Source organism: Anser brachyrhynchus (genome assembly GCF_964034855.1).
Source record: "Anser brachyrhynchus genome assembly, chromosome: 3".
NCBI classification, from domain to species: Eukaryota; Metazoa; Chordata; class Aves; order Anseriformes; family Anatidae; genus Anser; species Anser brachyrhynchus.
Genome location: NC_137696.1, coordinates 51496968 through 51514180, shown reverse-complemented (window position 1 = coordinate 51514180; position 17213 = coordinate 51496968). Strand labels below are relative to the sequence as shown.

Genomic DNA, 17213 nt, shown 5'->3' with positions numbered 1-17213 from the left:
AGCAGAAGAGGTGCCACGGGGAGCAGAGGATGCCACACGGGAAGCCGGCGGCCCGCTAACGGGGCTCCCCCTTGCCCGCCCCGCTACCCGGCGGCGGCGCTCACCTGTGCTCCCCGCCCGGCCGGGGCTCTCCCTCCATCCCTCCCTCTTCTCCTTCCCTCCCTCCCCGCCCGCCGCAGGTGCGTTCCCCTCGCAGGTGTTCCTCTCCCCGGCTGTCTCCGGCAGAGCTCCGTTTCCCCGCGCCCCCCGCCATCCCGGCTCCGCTCCGCTCCGCTCCCGAGAGCCCCCGCCGCCCTCCCGACCCGGGGCAGGAGGGTCCCGTCTCCGCTCCTCGCCCCTGCTTCAGGCACGCCACCAACCTGTGCTTCTCGTCTCGATTTCAAAGTCTTGCCGCGGTTTAGCCGCACGGTTTCAGGACTCCTGTTAGCGTTCGAAAACGGACGAGTTTCCACGTCGGGGGGCAGATATGCGATATGGCCATCCGGCAGCACGCGGCATAAGGTGTTCCTCTACAAATAATAACGCTTTCAAATTAAATCGTGTGTGCAGCTCGCTGAACGTTAGCTGCCAGCGGGAGACAATCCCCGGAGTTCGCAAAGGGGTTCGAACGCCAAACCAGATTAAAGATTCATTTAAAAAGAAAAAAAAAACAGAGCGAAACGACTCACAGAGGGGCAGGTTTTACTGAGCTGCTTTCATCTGTATGGTTCTTGAAACCTGCTGCTGCTTAAAAATCCTGAACCGAAATACAGAAAGATGCATCTGCTTCTGCGATGCATTTTCCTGCAGTATACTTGACTTTATCAGTACAGTTTAACAACTTCAATTTCGGGTACCTATTCGTGCGAGGTGCTTTTATTTCTTTAAAACCAGCCATTATTTACCTGCTTTGCATAGACAGCTTTCCTCTCGGAACTGCTGGAGGATGACAGGGGAGCCAGCAACTATTTAAATTCTCTGAGAAAAAAGGCTTAGCGAATGGAAACAAAACTTCAGTGAATTGTGCTTAGTTGTTGCAGTCCGTTTGCTTAGCAATTAACAAATTGTATTTTGTTAGTATTAGAAAATCTGTAATGCCAAATTATTGAAATTGGAAGGGAGAATGAAATTGAAATGACTGAGCATTCACCTGAAAAAGTGAAAGGTGCTCCTTTACACAGATTAGTCCCAAATTGTTCTTCTGTCAATACCAAATTACTGAAACTACATTGTCAATTTATAATTGTAGAAATCTTGTTTGACTATGCTAATTTATGCTGAATTCCTCTATTGTTGGTCATCCAAACTACAGTTGTTCAAATATCACTGCCTGAAACTGGATATCTGAGTATTTATATAAGGAATGTGAATTTTGCATACATAAATATGCATGTGCATATTCAACAAAGTAGGCAAAATACATTTTGATTTGTAAGAAATCAAATCTTTTAGACAAACAGCTTTCAGGTTAAGGGTTATTTGCAAACTGTTCATTTGATTATTATTCATTAGCCATTGGCAATACATACCTGATTGGTCACCTGCTTCTCGGCAAGGCAGGCAAAAGCAATTATAGAAGAAACATTGGATGACAATGAAAATTAATTTTCAAGATAAATACATATGGATTTGTAAAATATACTGATTTGCAGACAGACAAATGTGCTTGGTTTTCATCTAAATATTTGGGAATAAATTAGCAATGAATCGTATTTGCTTGTTCCCCCGTTCCCCCATATATCTGTAAATCTGAGTTTTCATTGTTCAGAGCATAACAATTTGCATTGCCAGAGCAACGATGCCACTGATGCAGCTGTAGTACTAACCATGCATCCACTTCGTTTGCCAGAGAAGTCTCAGCGACTCCAATAGGAAGTTTTGATCTGGAACAGTAAGGTTTGCTATATCATCCCATAAAAGGATTTTTTAAACTCTGAAACACAAATAAATGCAAATTAGAACACTCTCATGCATCCACTTGCATTAGATGCAAGGGCTCTGTTATCAATGTGTTGTGTCAGGGGAACTATGGGCAAAAATCTTTGGTTGTATTTGCATGTTTAAATGCAATTTCACAAAAGTTTGGAAGCTGGAGCTCTCACTGAGGCTGTCAGTCTTTTTAGCGCACATTGTACTTACAGGAAAAGGCCTGTTTAGAAAGCAGCAAATAAGTCTGTTTGGCAATAATTTGGCAATATTAATCAAAATACTTACAGGAAAACATTGTTATAATTCAATTTGATTATTTTCCCATAATTTTTTTTTTTTGGGGGGGGGGGGGGGGGTATTAAATCCAGCTTAAAAACAAACACCTATTCCTTCCAGATCTGTCTGCTACATTTCACCAATGACAGTGACTCATCTTTTATCTGGTCCCACTCTTTTGCCTCGTAAATTACCTTATCTCACTCATCATCCTTATATTCTTAGAGCCCCCTCTATGATGCATGATCAATTCCTTGGAAGGAAAAAAAGAAATGGGATAAGACACATGATGGGGAAAGACAGTTTAGAAAGATCCAGGGTGGCAGCAGTACAGGAGCTGACTGAACCAGCCACCTGAAGGTAGGTGAGGCAGGAGCAGCAGCAATGAAATACACAGAAGGCAACTTGCTGGAAAGGTGGGAGGGCTGCAAATTGGGGAGGGAGCAAAGGATAAATGCAGCTAAAACCCAAGCCAGGGTTGAGTAAAGAGAGCCCCAAATTAAATCCCTTATGGAAAAGTCCTGTGCAAGTTAATAAAAATAACTGCATTTTTTCCTAGGTATTTTCAGCTAAATGATCTTACAGAATCTAGTAATTATTACCCAGCTACTGAATTGCTGTCACAAATGAGAAACCTACAGGAAAGACATTGTTCCCTAGTCTTATTCTGTAAACCTTTAGAGCAATTTATACAGAACCTTATTTCACAGGGGATTGTTTTTACAAAGGATTCTTCTCAAACACTGTACGCATGCAAGGAGTAAACTTGTTTAAAGGCTATGTGTCAGTTGTTTTCTCTGATTCCTACCAGCACTTATATAAGTCACTGCTTTTCCACAAGGATATTAACTGAGTGCTGACACCATGCAAACGTGCGCTCATGCTGCTGTGCGTGCCAGCAGCCATCTTGGGAGTGCTTTGTGGAGTTGGGAATTACCTAGTCCAGAAGCAAAAGAAATACTCTGAGATCCAACATGAACTGCAATTCGTTCAGCAAATCAAAACAACACAGTTTTTAAGACGTCCAGGTCTGTTCGGAGATAACTGACATATAGAAAAAGAAAAAACGAAAAGTAAATATATTGTTTACTTTCAGTAGTTTGTTCAGCTCTGCTTACGTTGCTTCATTTTCTGCTCTGCAAGGTGGCAACTGAAAGGTTATACAGCTAGAACCATAAGTAATACAAGTTTCTCTACAAGTGACACAGTATGTGATGTATGAGGGTTAGTACCTCAGTTATTAAAGCTGTGAAGACCATGTCTTTTCCTGGCATATTTTTTCCTTTTAGAAACAATCAAAACTATGCAAAATTTTCAGTATTTTTTTTTTTTTAGAGAAAAAAAATACAAGTCTTTATGGAGAAAAAAAAATGGTACTTCATGTGCAAGGATATTTTAATCTGAAAATTTTCAGGTAGATATAATGCTACATATTATATTGTTAGGAAATGCAGAAGATTAATTTAAAAAGAAATAAAAATCTAGTGTTAGCTTTGTCCATCCTGCACAAAGAATGCATTGTACTGTGGATTTGTTTCCTTTACAAGACTACATGAGTAGCTAAAGAAAGCCATCTTGCCATCTACAATCTTGTGCTGTCCAATGCAGTACAAAGATCAGATATTTATGGGTTTTATTATAGGCTGTTCAGTAAAGCAAACAGTTGTTTAAACTACTTTGTTAAAGCACAAGGAAAAAAAAGAAAAACAAAAGCATTTTCTAAATAAATTAAAACTTCAACAGTAGCTATCTTTACAGATGCTTTACAGATAAACCAAAAGCACTGTAAACAGTATAAGCTTTTTGCTATAAAGAACATCTTTTGAACCACGTCTAGCACAACAGGATACTGGCTTGGGACCAGGGCCTCTTAGGTAGTAATGAAATACAAGCAGCAAACAACATAACAGTTGGCGTGGTAGGCAACATCACTTTGTTACCTAACACTAGCAGAATAACAAATTTTATTGCAATGAAAATAAATAAGGTTATCAGGATTTTTGTAATTTTCTATTTCCATATAGAAATCTTCTAGAGTTAACGTATGACTGAAGAACATTGTTATAATTTCCAATCTGCTAGAGAAAGAAGTTATTTCAGTTATCTGCTTAATTAGTACATACAAATTCTAGCCTTTACATGAATTAAAGTTGCTTTAGACTTTCTTGTTAAGTAACAAACTTAAGAAAAATCCAAAAGAAATACAATGTTAATAATGCCCTATCTTTTACTCCCCCCACTTTGAGATGTGCTAGCACGTAACATAGACCAGACGCTGCTATTGTTGCAATAGGGATGCCAACGTTCCCACATAGCCCTGTCTTGAAACTCCCCTCTTCATCTTCCCCAAAATTTCCAACCTCTAAAAATAAGCAGACTTTTCCCTGACACAGTTTGCACAGTTCACAAGAAATCCTACTGCCCCGTCATTGGCAAACTGATAGAACTTGTAGTATCAGCAATAAGCTTAAGAGTAAGGCTTTGTTCTAGCCCAAACCTACAGCTGACTCCTCTTTGATATTAACAGCAGGTGCAAAAATAAATGAATAGACTGAGCCCAGACTTTAGAATTACCTACAGAGAGAAGCAAAATTTATGTTGAATTCAAGTACCCTGTTGTGAGCATCACTCAGAGGGAAGCAAGTTTCTCTTTTTAGAACAATAGTTCCTCCTTTTCATTTAAATTTCCCCTTTGTTTTCCACTTTCTGACAAATCCCATTTCTCTCAGTAACTAATGTGTTCCCTTCTGGGAAGAACAGGACTATTGCTCCCTCCCCATCTGTTAAAAAGGTCAATCCTGGAACTGTGTCTGCTGATAGTTAAATGTAGTCATTACCCTTCAGAGTTAACACTCTGATGAGACAAAAAGTACGAAGAAATGCATACTTCTAGAAACCCTGGGCTATTTAACTTGTTTTCTAAAGCATTTTTGTTTCAATCCTTGCCCTGTTTCTTGGTAGAAACATACCCTTGCCATCCTGAAAACTAGGGCCCTTGACTTTGAAATGAAAGCTTGGATTCCTCAAGTTTGTGGTGCAGCCCACAGCTCTCCAGTGTGCACTCAGGCTGATGGCACTGTAACATGCATTCATCCAACACTACAGTCAGACTAGTAACATTGAGAAAAGTTTAGTCTTTAAGTAACTTTTATCTGTCTCATCCTCATTTTAACAATCAACAAATTCAACCCAACTTACCTCCCTACAGCAGCACACATGAAAACATTGTGAATATATCCCTGCTGTCTTTATAGCCCAACCTAGGACATACTTCCTATCCTTTTCTTTCCTGTAGTTACACCTGTAGGTTCTCTCTGTCACTCATCTTTTTCTTTCTCTCTCAAAAACACAGAGCCAGTATTTCTCTAGCTGCAGAATCACTATAATGGTAGAGATTTCCTTTGGAAAATGTTTTAAGATCAACATGAAAAATAAAACAAAACAAAAACATGAAACCATGTAGAAAGCTGGGGTATTACTGCCATTATCCCTGAACAAATACTGTCTCACACGTGCAATCCCAGACCACTGCAGACAAGCTTTATTTGATTCAATACAATTCTCCTCCAGAAAAAGACACCACTGCCATGCACTTTTATTCATTCTCTTTTATCTGCTTGTCTACTTATTCCCCATTATCTCCTTTGCCATGATCCAGCAGATCCTTTTACTCTGAGAGATTTCTATTCCCTGTGCAAGGACCCTCAATCCAGTTCACCATTTCTCCCCACAGTGCCACATCTCAGCAAACAAATTTCACGCTGGCAGCTCTTCACCTGCCTTCTTTTTGTGGCTTCCCAAGTCTTTCCCCAGCAGAGGCTCTTCCTCCTGCCCCTCTGCTGGCAGGGCTCTGTGGGGAGCCCTGGCCCTGATGAAGGCATGGGGACTCTTCTCAAGCCTTGGGGCAGCTGCTAAGGCAGAGGTAGAGAAAGGACAGAGGCTGCTTGTGCTCCTCCAGAAGCCCAGGGCTGCCTATAGAGGTGTTAGGATGGTAGAACAGAAGTGCTGTTATCTCAGTTGGTCTGGTCACAGAGACACACAGAGACATCTCACCTGCTGGACATGGGTTACCTGAACAAAAGACTGGGAGACCAAGTAGGAGTCATGGAGCTCAAGCAGAACAATAAACAGGACACGTCCTACCCCACAGGATAATACAGGATCAGCAGCAATTCCAAAACAGCCATGGAATGAAAGCAGCACAAATTATTTCTTTATGGATTTTCTTTAAAAAAATATAAATTAAATTCAGTAGGTATACCTGACTGCAGTCCTGTTCAGACTAGGAAGCTTGTTAGTCCTGTTAGCCACCCAGGTTTGGGATTTTAAAATATATTGCTTTATTATGTAGAAATTAAACAGAGTTGTAGAGTGCAAAATATTGCAACTACTTTTGGACAGAACAGACCCGGGTATCTAGCAGATTTTTACAAATAGTTTGTTTGAACTGATCATTTAAGGTTTTGTTTGTTTGTTTTCCTTATTTTCCTGCAAATCCCCTGCACCTGAAAATAAAAGCAGAAGAGAAAGCACAGTGTTACCCACTCTACACCATCCCTAGCTCAGCTTTCTCTTGCTGGATACAGCCTGCAGAGATGGAAATGCTGCACCTGTCCGACTGTTTCCAAGACAAAGCAGCGATGAGGTTCCCACCTGATCACAGAAATCAGAATCCCAAAACTGAGAAAACTTTTGGCAACCCTCTAGTTCACAGTTTCTAAAAGCAGAAGTAAATCATACAGTAGTCCCAACACCCGAGTTACATCAGACTGTTTCTGCATCTGATCTTGGCTCATGCACACGCAGATATAATTATCTATCATTACATTTTTTTTTTTAAGTACAGATTGACATCCAGACTAAACAAGCCATTAATGCAGGAGCAACTCTGCCTTTATTTCTGGAGAAAGGGTTCCTTTGTGAGACCGCAAACCTCCCATTTAACCTAAAGCTCTATGTGGGGTTTTTCACCCGTGGTTACTCTAACTTAAGTTGTGGTTTAGCTGGATGTGGCTTCACTAAACAAAATCTAAAGGATTTTGTTAGAAAAGCAGAAATTCTGGTGCCAGTAGCTTTCATTGCCCGTCAGCCCTTGTCCTACCCATGGCTTTGCACAACACAGACACAAATGTGAATGTCATTTCCCTCGCCTACAAAACTATCGGAGTTGAATTCCTACCTATTTCAGCCCCTTCGAGCTCCAAAATAGCAGACTACCTTTAGCCCAGCTTTAACTGATCCATGGGACAAGGCTTTAACTGAGAGGGTAGGGGAACCACAGGAGCCTTTAAGCAGGAAGGAAACAAAAAGGAGACAACCAGGCAGAATTTCAATGGGAGGAAGCAGGGCAAGCTATGGAAGCAAACCCAGCGCCTCCCTGCCTTGCGGCTGGGCTGAGGGTGCTGCTGCACAGAGCCCATCCTCTGTTCCAGATCAGTAAAGCTCTGAACCAGTGGCCTGACAGCAATCCCCAGATCCCTGAGGTCAGTCCTTGCTGTCATGGATTGGTCACACATTGGCTACACTGCTTCCAGTACGCCAGCAAAGTGGTCATTCAGAGTCTTGCTCTTCCTCCTCATTTCCAGCCAGAACAAACGCATGGTCATTTCTCTTGGATCAGCTTTTTCTTCTGGCTTTCAATATCTCCTCTGTCTCCTTGACATTTGGTATTTAAAAGGAGCAGTAATATCTTCCTCAGACTTCATTTTCTTTGATTAATCAAGGCAAACTCTTTTAGTTCCCTCAAGAAATAATAGCTCCCGGTCTCCTGATCATCTTATGAGCCCTTCACCACACCTTTTCGACCTGGAATTCATCATTCCTCTCCACAGGTGACTACAACAAGACTCACTGCAGTGAGCTCTTATTAAGGTTTTACAGATGGCTTAAGCACTTCCCCAGTTCTTCTGGAAAAAACTTTTGCCTGGTACATCGTGGTTGCAATAGTGTGGGGGGTAGTCATTGTTACCCAAGTCATTTTGTGATGAGCAGTCATGAGGGCTTTCTTCTTGTTTGTTTCTAAGTGATGAGCTCAGAGGCAAAATTCTTAGAGGTCCCCAGGTGAATGATTTTGCACTTTGTACTGCTACGTTTCAGCTTGTTTCTATTAGTACAGACTTCAGAGTTCTCTGAATCATTCCAAAATCTGCTTCAGTTCCCCTCTGTGCAGACAATGGGCTCTCAAATTTTATAATCAATAAACTCTGCTAGCACACCCTTACTTGCATTCAGGAAATAAAATATGAAAACAGCTCAGTCTGTGTGTCGTCCCCCCCCAGAATCTTGCTAAATTCAACTCATAACCTTCCTTATGCCAGTGTTGCAATTTACTCCCTTTAGCTGTAAGCACTTAACTTTATTCACAGGTAGTCTAAAGCACCCAAAGCTTCTGCAGACTTGATAAACACTCAAAGCATAGCCTGAGACCCTTGCAGAACAGGGAAGTATTATTCAAGAATGCTGTCTTGCAAAGGGAAAAACAGCAGTTTTTCCCCGACGTTGTGCAGGAAGACTTAAAAAAGAGCTCTGAAAGAGAGCTGAAAGAATGAGACAGAAGTGTCCTGGTTCCCCCTCTACTCCTCTGTCTGCAACATCACTCTCTGTTTTCTCATCCATCGCACGTATGAGGAAGGAGCCCAGGCTGGGGCTGGCTTTAGGCAGAGGCAAAGTAAGCAGATCCCAAAAGCCGCAGACTGCCAGAGGGCACCTGGCTGCCTGCTCTGCCCTTCCAGGAAGGCGAGCAGACGAGCTCTGCAAGCAGGGTAGCCACCCAAGGAGCGCAGCTCCAGCCCTGCCTTAAAAGCCTCCTGCTGTTTCAGCCGCTGAGGGTATGATCACAATGCGTGGCTTGTCCTTACTGCCTACTGTCATTCTTTTTCAAGGAAAACAAATTTGTGCTCTCTTTTGTTTTCCCTCTTCCCATGGCCGTTTTTCTGTGTTATACGTGACACTAAACAGTTTTTAAAGCAAACCCTCAGATCTAACAAAAGTCTAATTCTTCAAATCCACATTCAGTGCTGAGATCAAACCATCCCTCCTCAGCTGTGAACCACCAGCCTTGTGTGCAAGACGCCTCTACAGAACATTAAATTACAAAGAACATAAATTTAACTCAATTTAATCTGAGAAGAAATTTAGAAACTCCAAGCAACAGTAACCAAACTGTTGTTTGATGAAAAAAAAAAAAAAAAAAAACAACTCTTGGTTTGTTTGCTTGTTCGTAGGGAGCTATAAAGCCTCCACCTCCCCATCTCCTTTGGTGATACATACCTTCTCGTAAATGAGAGCTTGTTTTCTGCCATCAGATACCTGTCCTGTCCTGAGCACAGAAGGAAGATTCACACTAGAGATTAGTGTCAATATTAACGGCTTTCATGAGATTGCTGCCTTATGCTGCCAAGTGAAAATATTTGATCCACATGAGCTGCGTGGAATCATGGCGCACAGTCTGATGTGCTTCCAAAGTTTCGCTTAGACTTTTCTAATATTTGGGTTTCAGGCAGCAATGTGAATGTAACTGACAGGGCAGCAGCTGATACAGTTGTACTGACCTGCACTCCATTTTGGGACACAACTGACCCAGCCATGGCAGGATTTAATACAGCTGCTACTTCTGTGTACACTGTGTCAGATTGGGTTTTTCAAGACATTTTGAAATAGCTGTTGTTTTGCCTAACAACAACAAAAAGGTAATTCACACTATCACTCTTCCATGAAAATCAGAATAGCTATGTTTCAACAAAAATATTTCTCTATAGAAAAGGGATCTCATTTTATAGCCCATACTACTTCCCCCACTCTCTATAGTACCTTAAGGAAATGCAAGAATAAATGTAGGAAGGAATGTAAGAGATCTAGAAATTTGATGTATGAAAGTATACAAAGGAGAAAGGAAAAACAGCTGTGTTATCAGATGGCAGGTTAAAATTCAGGAGGAAGGGGAATGTAGAGAAAGGTAATGGAAAAGCAAGTGGGGTCACTATCCCCTTTGGGGGAGCCCTGGAAAAGGACGCACCATCTTTATTTAAAAAAACCAAACAATTTTTATAGCTGTTTAGCTTGCAGTTATTGTAAATCCTACCACACCCTTGCAGTAGATTCAGGAAATCAGAAATAGGATTGTTTTAATGGACCCTTCATGTTCTTACTAGCCAACCTATAAAACAGTCTTCCTGATGAGGAGTTGAACAGTGATAATTCACTCACTTATCCATGAGAAAGACTGTGTCTTCACTGTGTCTGAAACCCCCGTGCCTGCTTCCTTTCTGCTTTGAGCCAGCATAAAGCCACGGACTTCAATGGATTCAGTTATTTCTACCGCAATAAAAGAGTCAGACCACCTGGTTTTGGCCTTTCCTTCCATCCCATCCCTTGCCTGCCTACCTTTTTCACTCTTTGTACTACTCTCTTCTTTTCAGTTTCAAAGCCTCTCCAACTGTGGCTCACAGGGATCTGGCTGAGATGAAGTCCTCTCTCTTTCTAGGGCAAAAAACACTGCAAGTTATCTAAGCACTATGCTGCAGGCAAGTACTTGCTGCAGTTACATGGGGAAAGAACTAGATATGTTGCCTGTTGAATGCTGGGGAGTGGGGGAAGACTTCAGGAGCCCCCATACAGGTACCAGGGTTAGAATTGTGTGAAATGAGCAGCAGTGAACAATTTCAAGCCCACCACTCCAATTAGATGAATCTACCAGATGGAAAACTACTTACAAAGCTAGCACGACTGTCATATTTTGCTGATTCTTCAACATGTGCCTTCCAAGCATGTTTGAAAACAAAACAAAACAAAACAAAATCTTTAGAAAGCCAGGGAAAGCAGAATTACAACTGGGCTTTTCACACATGAGAGCAAAACAAACTACCCACATTGTTAGACTCAGTCTTCACTGCCTAAGGTAAATTTTTCAAGCCCCACATTAACTGTTGAATGAAAGGGATTTCTTTAGAGTTCTTTTCTTTCTAAAAGCAAAACAGGTGGAACAAAATGAAGAGATGCTATATGAAAGCCAGTTTGTACTTAATACATTGAAAAATTTCTTTAAGGTTAGTTATTCCCTGGTGTCCCTGTCTGATTAGGTAACACCACTAGTTACAATGGGGATAATTATGACCTTGCAAACATCTTCAAAACTATTATATCCTGCTGTTTGGGAAATATTTTGTTTGGTTGCAAAGAGCTTTTTTGAATTTTACTTTTGGTGTCATTTTTGTATTGTATTTCCCCTAACATCCCAATGGAATGGGCTTTTAACTCTACTGGTACACATTTATGATCACACTTTTGTCAGAGGTTTGCTTATTCCAAGCGCAAACACTGATCATCCTCGTCTGACAGGTCATTTCAGCCCACGTTTAATCCTTGGAACATTTTGTTCTTGTGTGTTTAAGGACTCTGTGAACACTCGGTACATACAATCGGCTAAGCACACTGAATTATCTAAATAATTAACACTAAATACTGAGGTGTAACCAAGTGCTTGTGCACAGTGACTGTACCTGGTTGTTTTCAGAAAGTCGAGCAGTCAGGATACGTGGAGTAGTTAATAACAAAAAGGGTTCACTTCTTTTCCAGAAATGCTAAAACTGTATAACTGGTTAAAAGAGTTTAGAATATGTAATGTGCAACTATGCTGCTGGAATCATTGGTATTTTAAAAATGAAATGTTTATACACAGCTAACAAGGTTAAGCTAGAAACTGAAAAAGAAGTTCACTTAAGTTTCAGAATGGGGGCTGGCAGTTCAGTGAATAACGCTAGGAAAAATCCTCTCCCATAAACAGTTCATTCCTCAGGTGCCTTCACTAAGATTTCTTCCAGATTCTCCCAAAATTTCTATGAGCAGACCCTCTCAGAGCAGGGCATGACAATGAGGCAGAGTTATCTGTATTGGCCTCTCTTATGTCTCTAGTAAACCTAGCTTCTGGGCAAAAAAATACACACAAACAACAACAACAAATACTGGGAGAAAGGAGGATGCGTGGTTTAGCCAAAGCAATAGAACATTTGACATGAAAAAAATAAACTTGGCTGAATAAAAGTTGAATGAGGATTTCAGATTATAGCCTGACGAACAGACTGCACTCCAAAATGGTACCTGGCTGAACAGTTGGTTTAACTTGCTCTGTGTGATATAACAGTACCTAGGAGTAGGAAGTGATCTAAAAATATTAGTGTTCATATGTTAGCAATAGTGTTTTTGCAAAACATTAAAATATTGTCAGAAAGTAGAGAGCAAAGCACGCAGCATAGCGGTTGCCAAATGTCTCTGTCCCATATTGTTAGAAACTTTGAAATGTGCCTGTTCCCAAATGCCTTCTGGACACCAATTTCCTGCCTCACTGTCTCACTTCTTCCCCCGCCCCCAATAAATAATTTTCCTTCTCAGCTCCGTGAATCACAAAACTGAATGCACTCTGAATCACCCCAACACTCATCCAAAAGGTAATTCCCCGAGCAACAATGCGCTTGATGCGGTGTTCGCAAACAACATCTACGTGGCTGAGGCGCAAGGAGCTGCGTGTTACCACCAGGCAGTCCTGGCCACCAAGGCCAGCTGAGCTCACTTGGGAGAAGCACTCCACCTTTGAGAAATTTTAGCTGTTTTCACCCCTCAATTTCTGCCTCAAAATGAATCTTTTTTCCAAAAATGAAAAAGGTTTTCTTTTTTTTTGTCTGTTTGTTTGTTTTTTAAGTTGTCTGGAATAATAACACGTAAAGAAGAGACTGAGAGGGATACATGGATACAGACACACAAAGTTCCCCAAAATCTCCTGAGATTTTAACCATTAATGACTGTCTTGATGTTCAAGATCCTGTACTTCATAGTCGTGTGGACAGACATTATGACATCTAGATACATCTCAACATAGGCATCAGTTTTTCTGATTTTGATTTCACAAAATGGCTTCAAAATGAAAAAAAAAGAAAAAAATAGGAAAAAAAAACAATACCAACAAAAAAAAACCACACAACTTTCTCTCCAAGTAGAGGAGCAGGCCTCTCTGGCAGGGTGGATGTGGTAGGAAAGCATACCCAGGGGACAGAGGGGATGACACTCTGCTCCAGAAATTGCTGACCCACCAACAGCCTATCTTCCACTCTATAGGGCAGGAATTTCTCTCTGCTGCCCGTCCACCTCATTCAGCCCCTGGAGGACATTCCATCTGTAACTCACTCTCTGCTGCCAGAAGGACTGTTGAATTTTACCTACCCATCAACATGCTGGCAGTTTTGCCTCCTTCCCTCCACCGTATTCAGTAATCGATTGCAGTGATGAGGCAAAACTGACAACCCCAGTTACGATGCTGCTTTCAACTTGCGTCGCTTATCCCCAATTAAGTCAGGCAGGGAGACATCGCCTGCGCCATAACTCAGTTGTTGTTCCTCAGCAGGAGGTGATGGAAGTCCCTTACACCTTGTTTTTATGTTGAGAACCTTTCAGGTATGCCTGCTCTCCATTTCTGCAAGTATGAACATCACTGAGCTCATTTTTATCTCCTTCACTTTCATGTCTTTGTACACGGAGTGCTTTCTTCTCTTCCTTCTAAGTCAGCCCCTTGACAGTTTTTGCATGTTTGAATCTCCAGGAGCTGGTGCCTTGTTTCATGTTAACAGCGCTGTGACTGTGCTTGAATTACAGCTGCGATGCTGAGCAGCACAATGAAAGGCTCCTCAGAAAGGGCTTAGATGAATCCCACTCGCTGTACCTCTGAACACTTTGACCTTCCTCTCCATGCACCTACCACAACTGTGGAGCGAGGCCTTGGTCTCCTGGGTGGCGGAGCAGGCTCTGGCCCCTGACACAGGCTGTACTCCCCTCCTGACCCCCCAAACTCAGCCTGTGGTGCTGAGCTCTGCACCAGCACCCAGGAGCTCCCTCTTCCCTGACCTCAGCCAACACCAAACTCCATATTTTCACTTCCCAGGGGCTCTTTTCAAGTCAGTCCCCTTCCCCAACCCCCATCCTCCTTCTCACTGCCTCCATCTGCTCAGCCTGGGCCTCCCCTGTCCCCACTCACCCCCTGCCTCCAGCCCCTTTGTGTTCCCCTCACATGCCTGCTTGCAGGCTCTTTTCACGCTGCCTCTGTGCCTGGATTTCTCGTCTTAAACCCCATCTGGCAGGCATTTGCTCTCTCTTCCTCCCACCTTATATCCTTTCACAAAATTATCTTCAATGAGACTTAAACAGTGGACTCTGCCACATTCATAGTTCTTTTAAATGTAGTCACATTGTTCTGGAAAACTCACAGGCTCCAGTCATCTGAATGAGTTTTTCCAATAATCAGGCTGGTCTTGCCTTCACTCACTCTCTCCCCTCTTCCCTCTCACCCCCCTCCCCATTGCCCTTCCCTCCTGTTTGTTCTCCATTGAACTTGGGCTGGAAGCTTTTCAGGGCATCTTTATCTCGATGGGAAGGTGCCATGCATATCGATGAACGAGAGGATGGAGCTGAATGGAACCAAAATGTCCCCCTAAATCTTGGTACTGCAGGAGATGGTACATCTGAGCTTTCTTAACAGACGACAGCCAGAAAGGGTGAGTGGAGAAATTAGGGATTTTGCATGTGTCAAGGAGTGATTTCCTGAGGTAAAGTGTAACAACCCTGTCTATGACAACAACTGGCATTTTGCCTTTCCGACTGAAGGCGACAGAATCTGCCCAGGAACTTCTCACCGTCTTTTGCACACGGGAGCAGCAGACCAGACCTGCAGCAAATGACCCTTTTCAAAACTCAGAGTGACTGCATTTTGCATTCTCCCCACATTCATGCCGGATCTGGCCTTCCTCTCCTACAAATGCCAAGCACTGAATTTCAGGGCTAACTCAAGAGCAACAAGCGCTGTGCTGCCCAAGTTTTAAAGGAGGTAACCACATCTACCTGGCCCACTTTCTCCAGTCCATGCTGGAGATAATGCATATATACCCAAAAATGGGCTGTGAAGATTATTTTTTTCCCTCCTAACTTACAAAAGTGATTTAGATGCATATATTGCTCAATTATTTGTATTACTATAATTCTCAGGAGGTCTTGCGGGGACCTAGACACTGTGAAACCCTTACCCTGGTGACTGTCACCCAAATCCTCTTAGTATCTTCCTAGTGGAGGCAATTATACTGCTGGGAAAAGCACCCTGGGCAGGAGGACAAGGAAGGTGCAGAGCCATGAGACAACAACAAGGGGCAAGGATAGCTCCTGACCTGCTGTGAAGGGGGAAAGGACCAATACTGTGACAGAGGCATCATTCACTCTCCTGCCTATTTCTTGAGCAGTCCCCAATGGCAATTTAAAATCAAGCAATTATTTCAAAATGGGTTGTATCAACATAGTAGTCTAGCATCAAACATAAAAAGCAGCACGTTTTTGCATGTTGGCAGTGCATTACTCAATTAATTTCTTCATTAACAACAAAGGAGAAGTGAAAAGATACCAAAACAACTTCTTTTGCAGGGTATAACACCAGAATCAATGCAGTGGTACAAAACCAGAGGGGAATGGGTATCTCAGGAGGCTGATGCTAGTAACAGCATTTCACCTTGAGGCTGACCAGATTATTATTGCAGTTAGTGATGTCCTAAGACTCAATACAGCACTCCTCACCCCTTCAGAAAAGGGGGTCTTGTTTCATTCACAGGAAATGAAACAGGAAGCTTCTGTCATCCACAGCTAAAACCTTTCTCTGTGCTCTGATGGCTTTCTGGTTGCCTGGAGGGCATTAATGGTTGCAATACATTTCTATAAAAGGCAGGACAACCACACTTCAAAACTCATTTCTAGAATGAAAAACTATTAGCAAGCCTTCTCAGTAATTTCACTGGAAGAAACTCGGGGCTGAATTGGCTTGCAGACTTAACTCCATTCATTTATAAGAGTCCTTCCAGCCAGAGTGGAAGAAAAAAGGGTGACAATATTGCTTCTGTGCCTAAATCTCAGTCCAGGTCTGCCAGTCTCAAAAGTAACAGTGAGGAGCAGCTGGAGTTTCCACACCTGGAATGGCCTAAACGTCTTGGTGGCATTCTTATGGGACAGAATTTATATCACAAAGAAGAATCCCAACCTCCTATCTGAAAAGTAACTAACTTCTGGCAGGCTAGTTATCATCAACCATTACTCTGAGAGGAATCTCAAGACTCCTCATTCTGATCTATTAACCTGAAGTTATTAACTGTTTGTCAAGAAGAACTGGATTATTTTTTTTTATGGGAAATTTTTATAAGAGGGTATTATTAATCTATGCAGCTAACTGCAAGAAAGTGCAAACACCCATGAAAGCTAATTTTCAAGGACTTGTAAATCCTCATACGCCTTTTCAACAGTACTAGAGAAATCTATAGTAATAGCCCAACAATTCATTCCTGAGCTTTTATCTCTGTTGTGCCAGCAGAACCCCAGGGACTGTCCTGGAGTTTGACGGAGTGATGAGAGCAGACTATGGTCAGCAGTCGCTGTACATTTCTTTAAAATGTCACCAGCATTTTACTGCAATATTTTTTCTCCTTCATTAAGAACAATCTTGAGTTGTAGGGCTATGAAATAGAAGTTATATGTATCTAGATTTACATGTTTTGTTTTCTTTTAATTGCATTTAGACTATGTATTTACCAGTTTGCTTGTCAAGGCTTTGAAGCAGGGACAATCTACTTTGAAGCAGTATGACAAACTAGCACGACAGACCTCTGTTCTGGATTAGTCCAAGGTAATTCTGGAAAAAAAAAATAGCAAGTGATCAGTACAGGGGATACAGAGCACCTTAGAATCACCATTTTCAGTTGACCTTTCTTCTCTGCACTTAGGAGCAACCTCTGTCACTGGGATGCAAACAGTAGCACAGCAATCTCCTTACAGCATCTACAATGCCACAGGCACAAGATATTGGCACAAGCAATTTTTGCCAGTGGAATACCACGGTAGAGAAAGACTGTCCTGATCCCCCAACCATGCACACAGTGTGGGTGAATGCCAGGGAGCTGGAGAGATTAATGAAAACCTGCTTTAAAACACCTTGTTACTTCACAGTAATAGTCCAAAAT

At 42.1% G+C, this 17213-nt stretch overlaps 1 protein-coding gene across 4 annotated transcripts in view; it reads right to left on the bottom strand.

Moving 5' to 3' along the window:
* PDE10A (phosphodiesterase 10A) overlaps window positions 1-3228 on the bottom strand; it is a 190777-nt gene extending 187549 nt beyond the window's left edge. For 2 of the 4 annotated variants that reach the window (XM_080588458.1, XM_080588457.1), the window contains exon 1: window positions 360-496. Coding sequence is in view for 1 of the 4 variants with exons in the window: in XM_080588459.1 (XP_080444585.1) it covers window positions 360-509; window positions 1806-1808 (153 nt within the window). In the remaining 3 variants the exon portion in view is untranslated. Of the gene's footprint in view, window positions 1-359; window positions 1722-1805; window positions 1913-3121 lie in introns of those variants that run through there. The other 2 variants (XM_080588459.1, XM_080588456.1) reach the window with 2 other exon arrangements.
* Between the last annotated feature and the right edge of the window lie 13985 nt (window positions 3229-17213).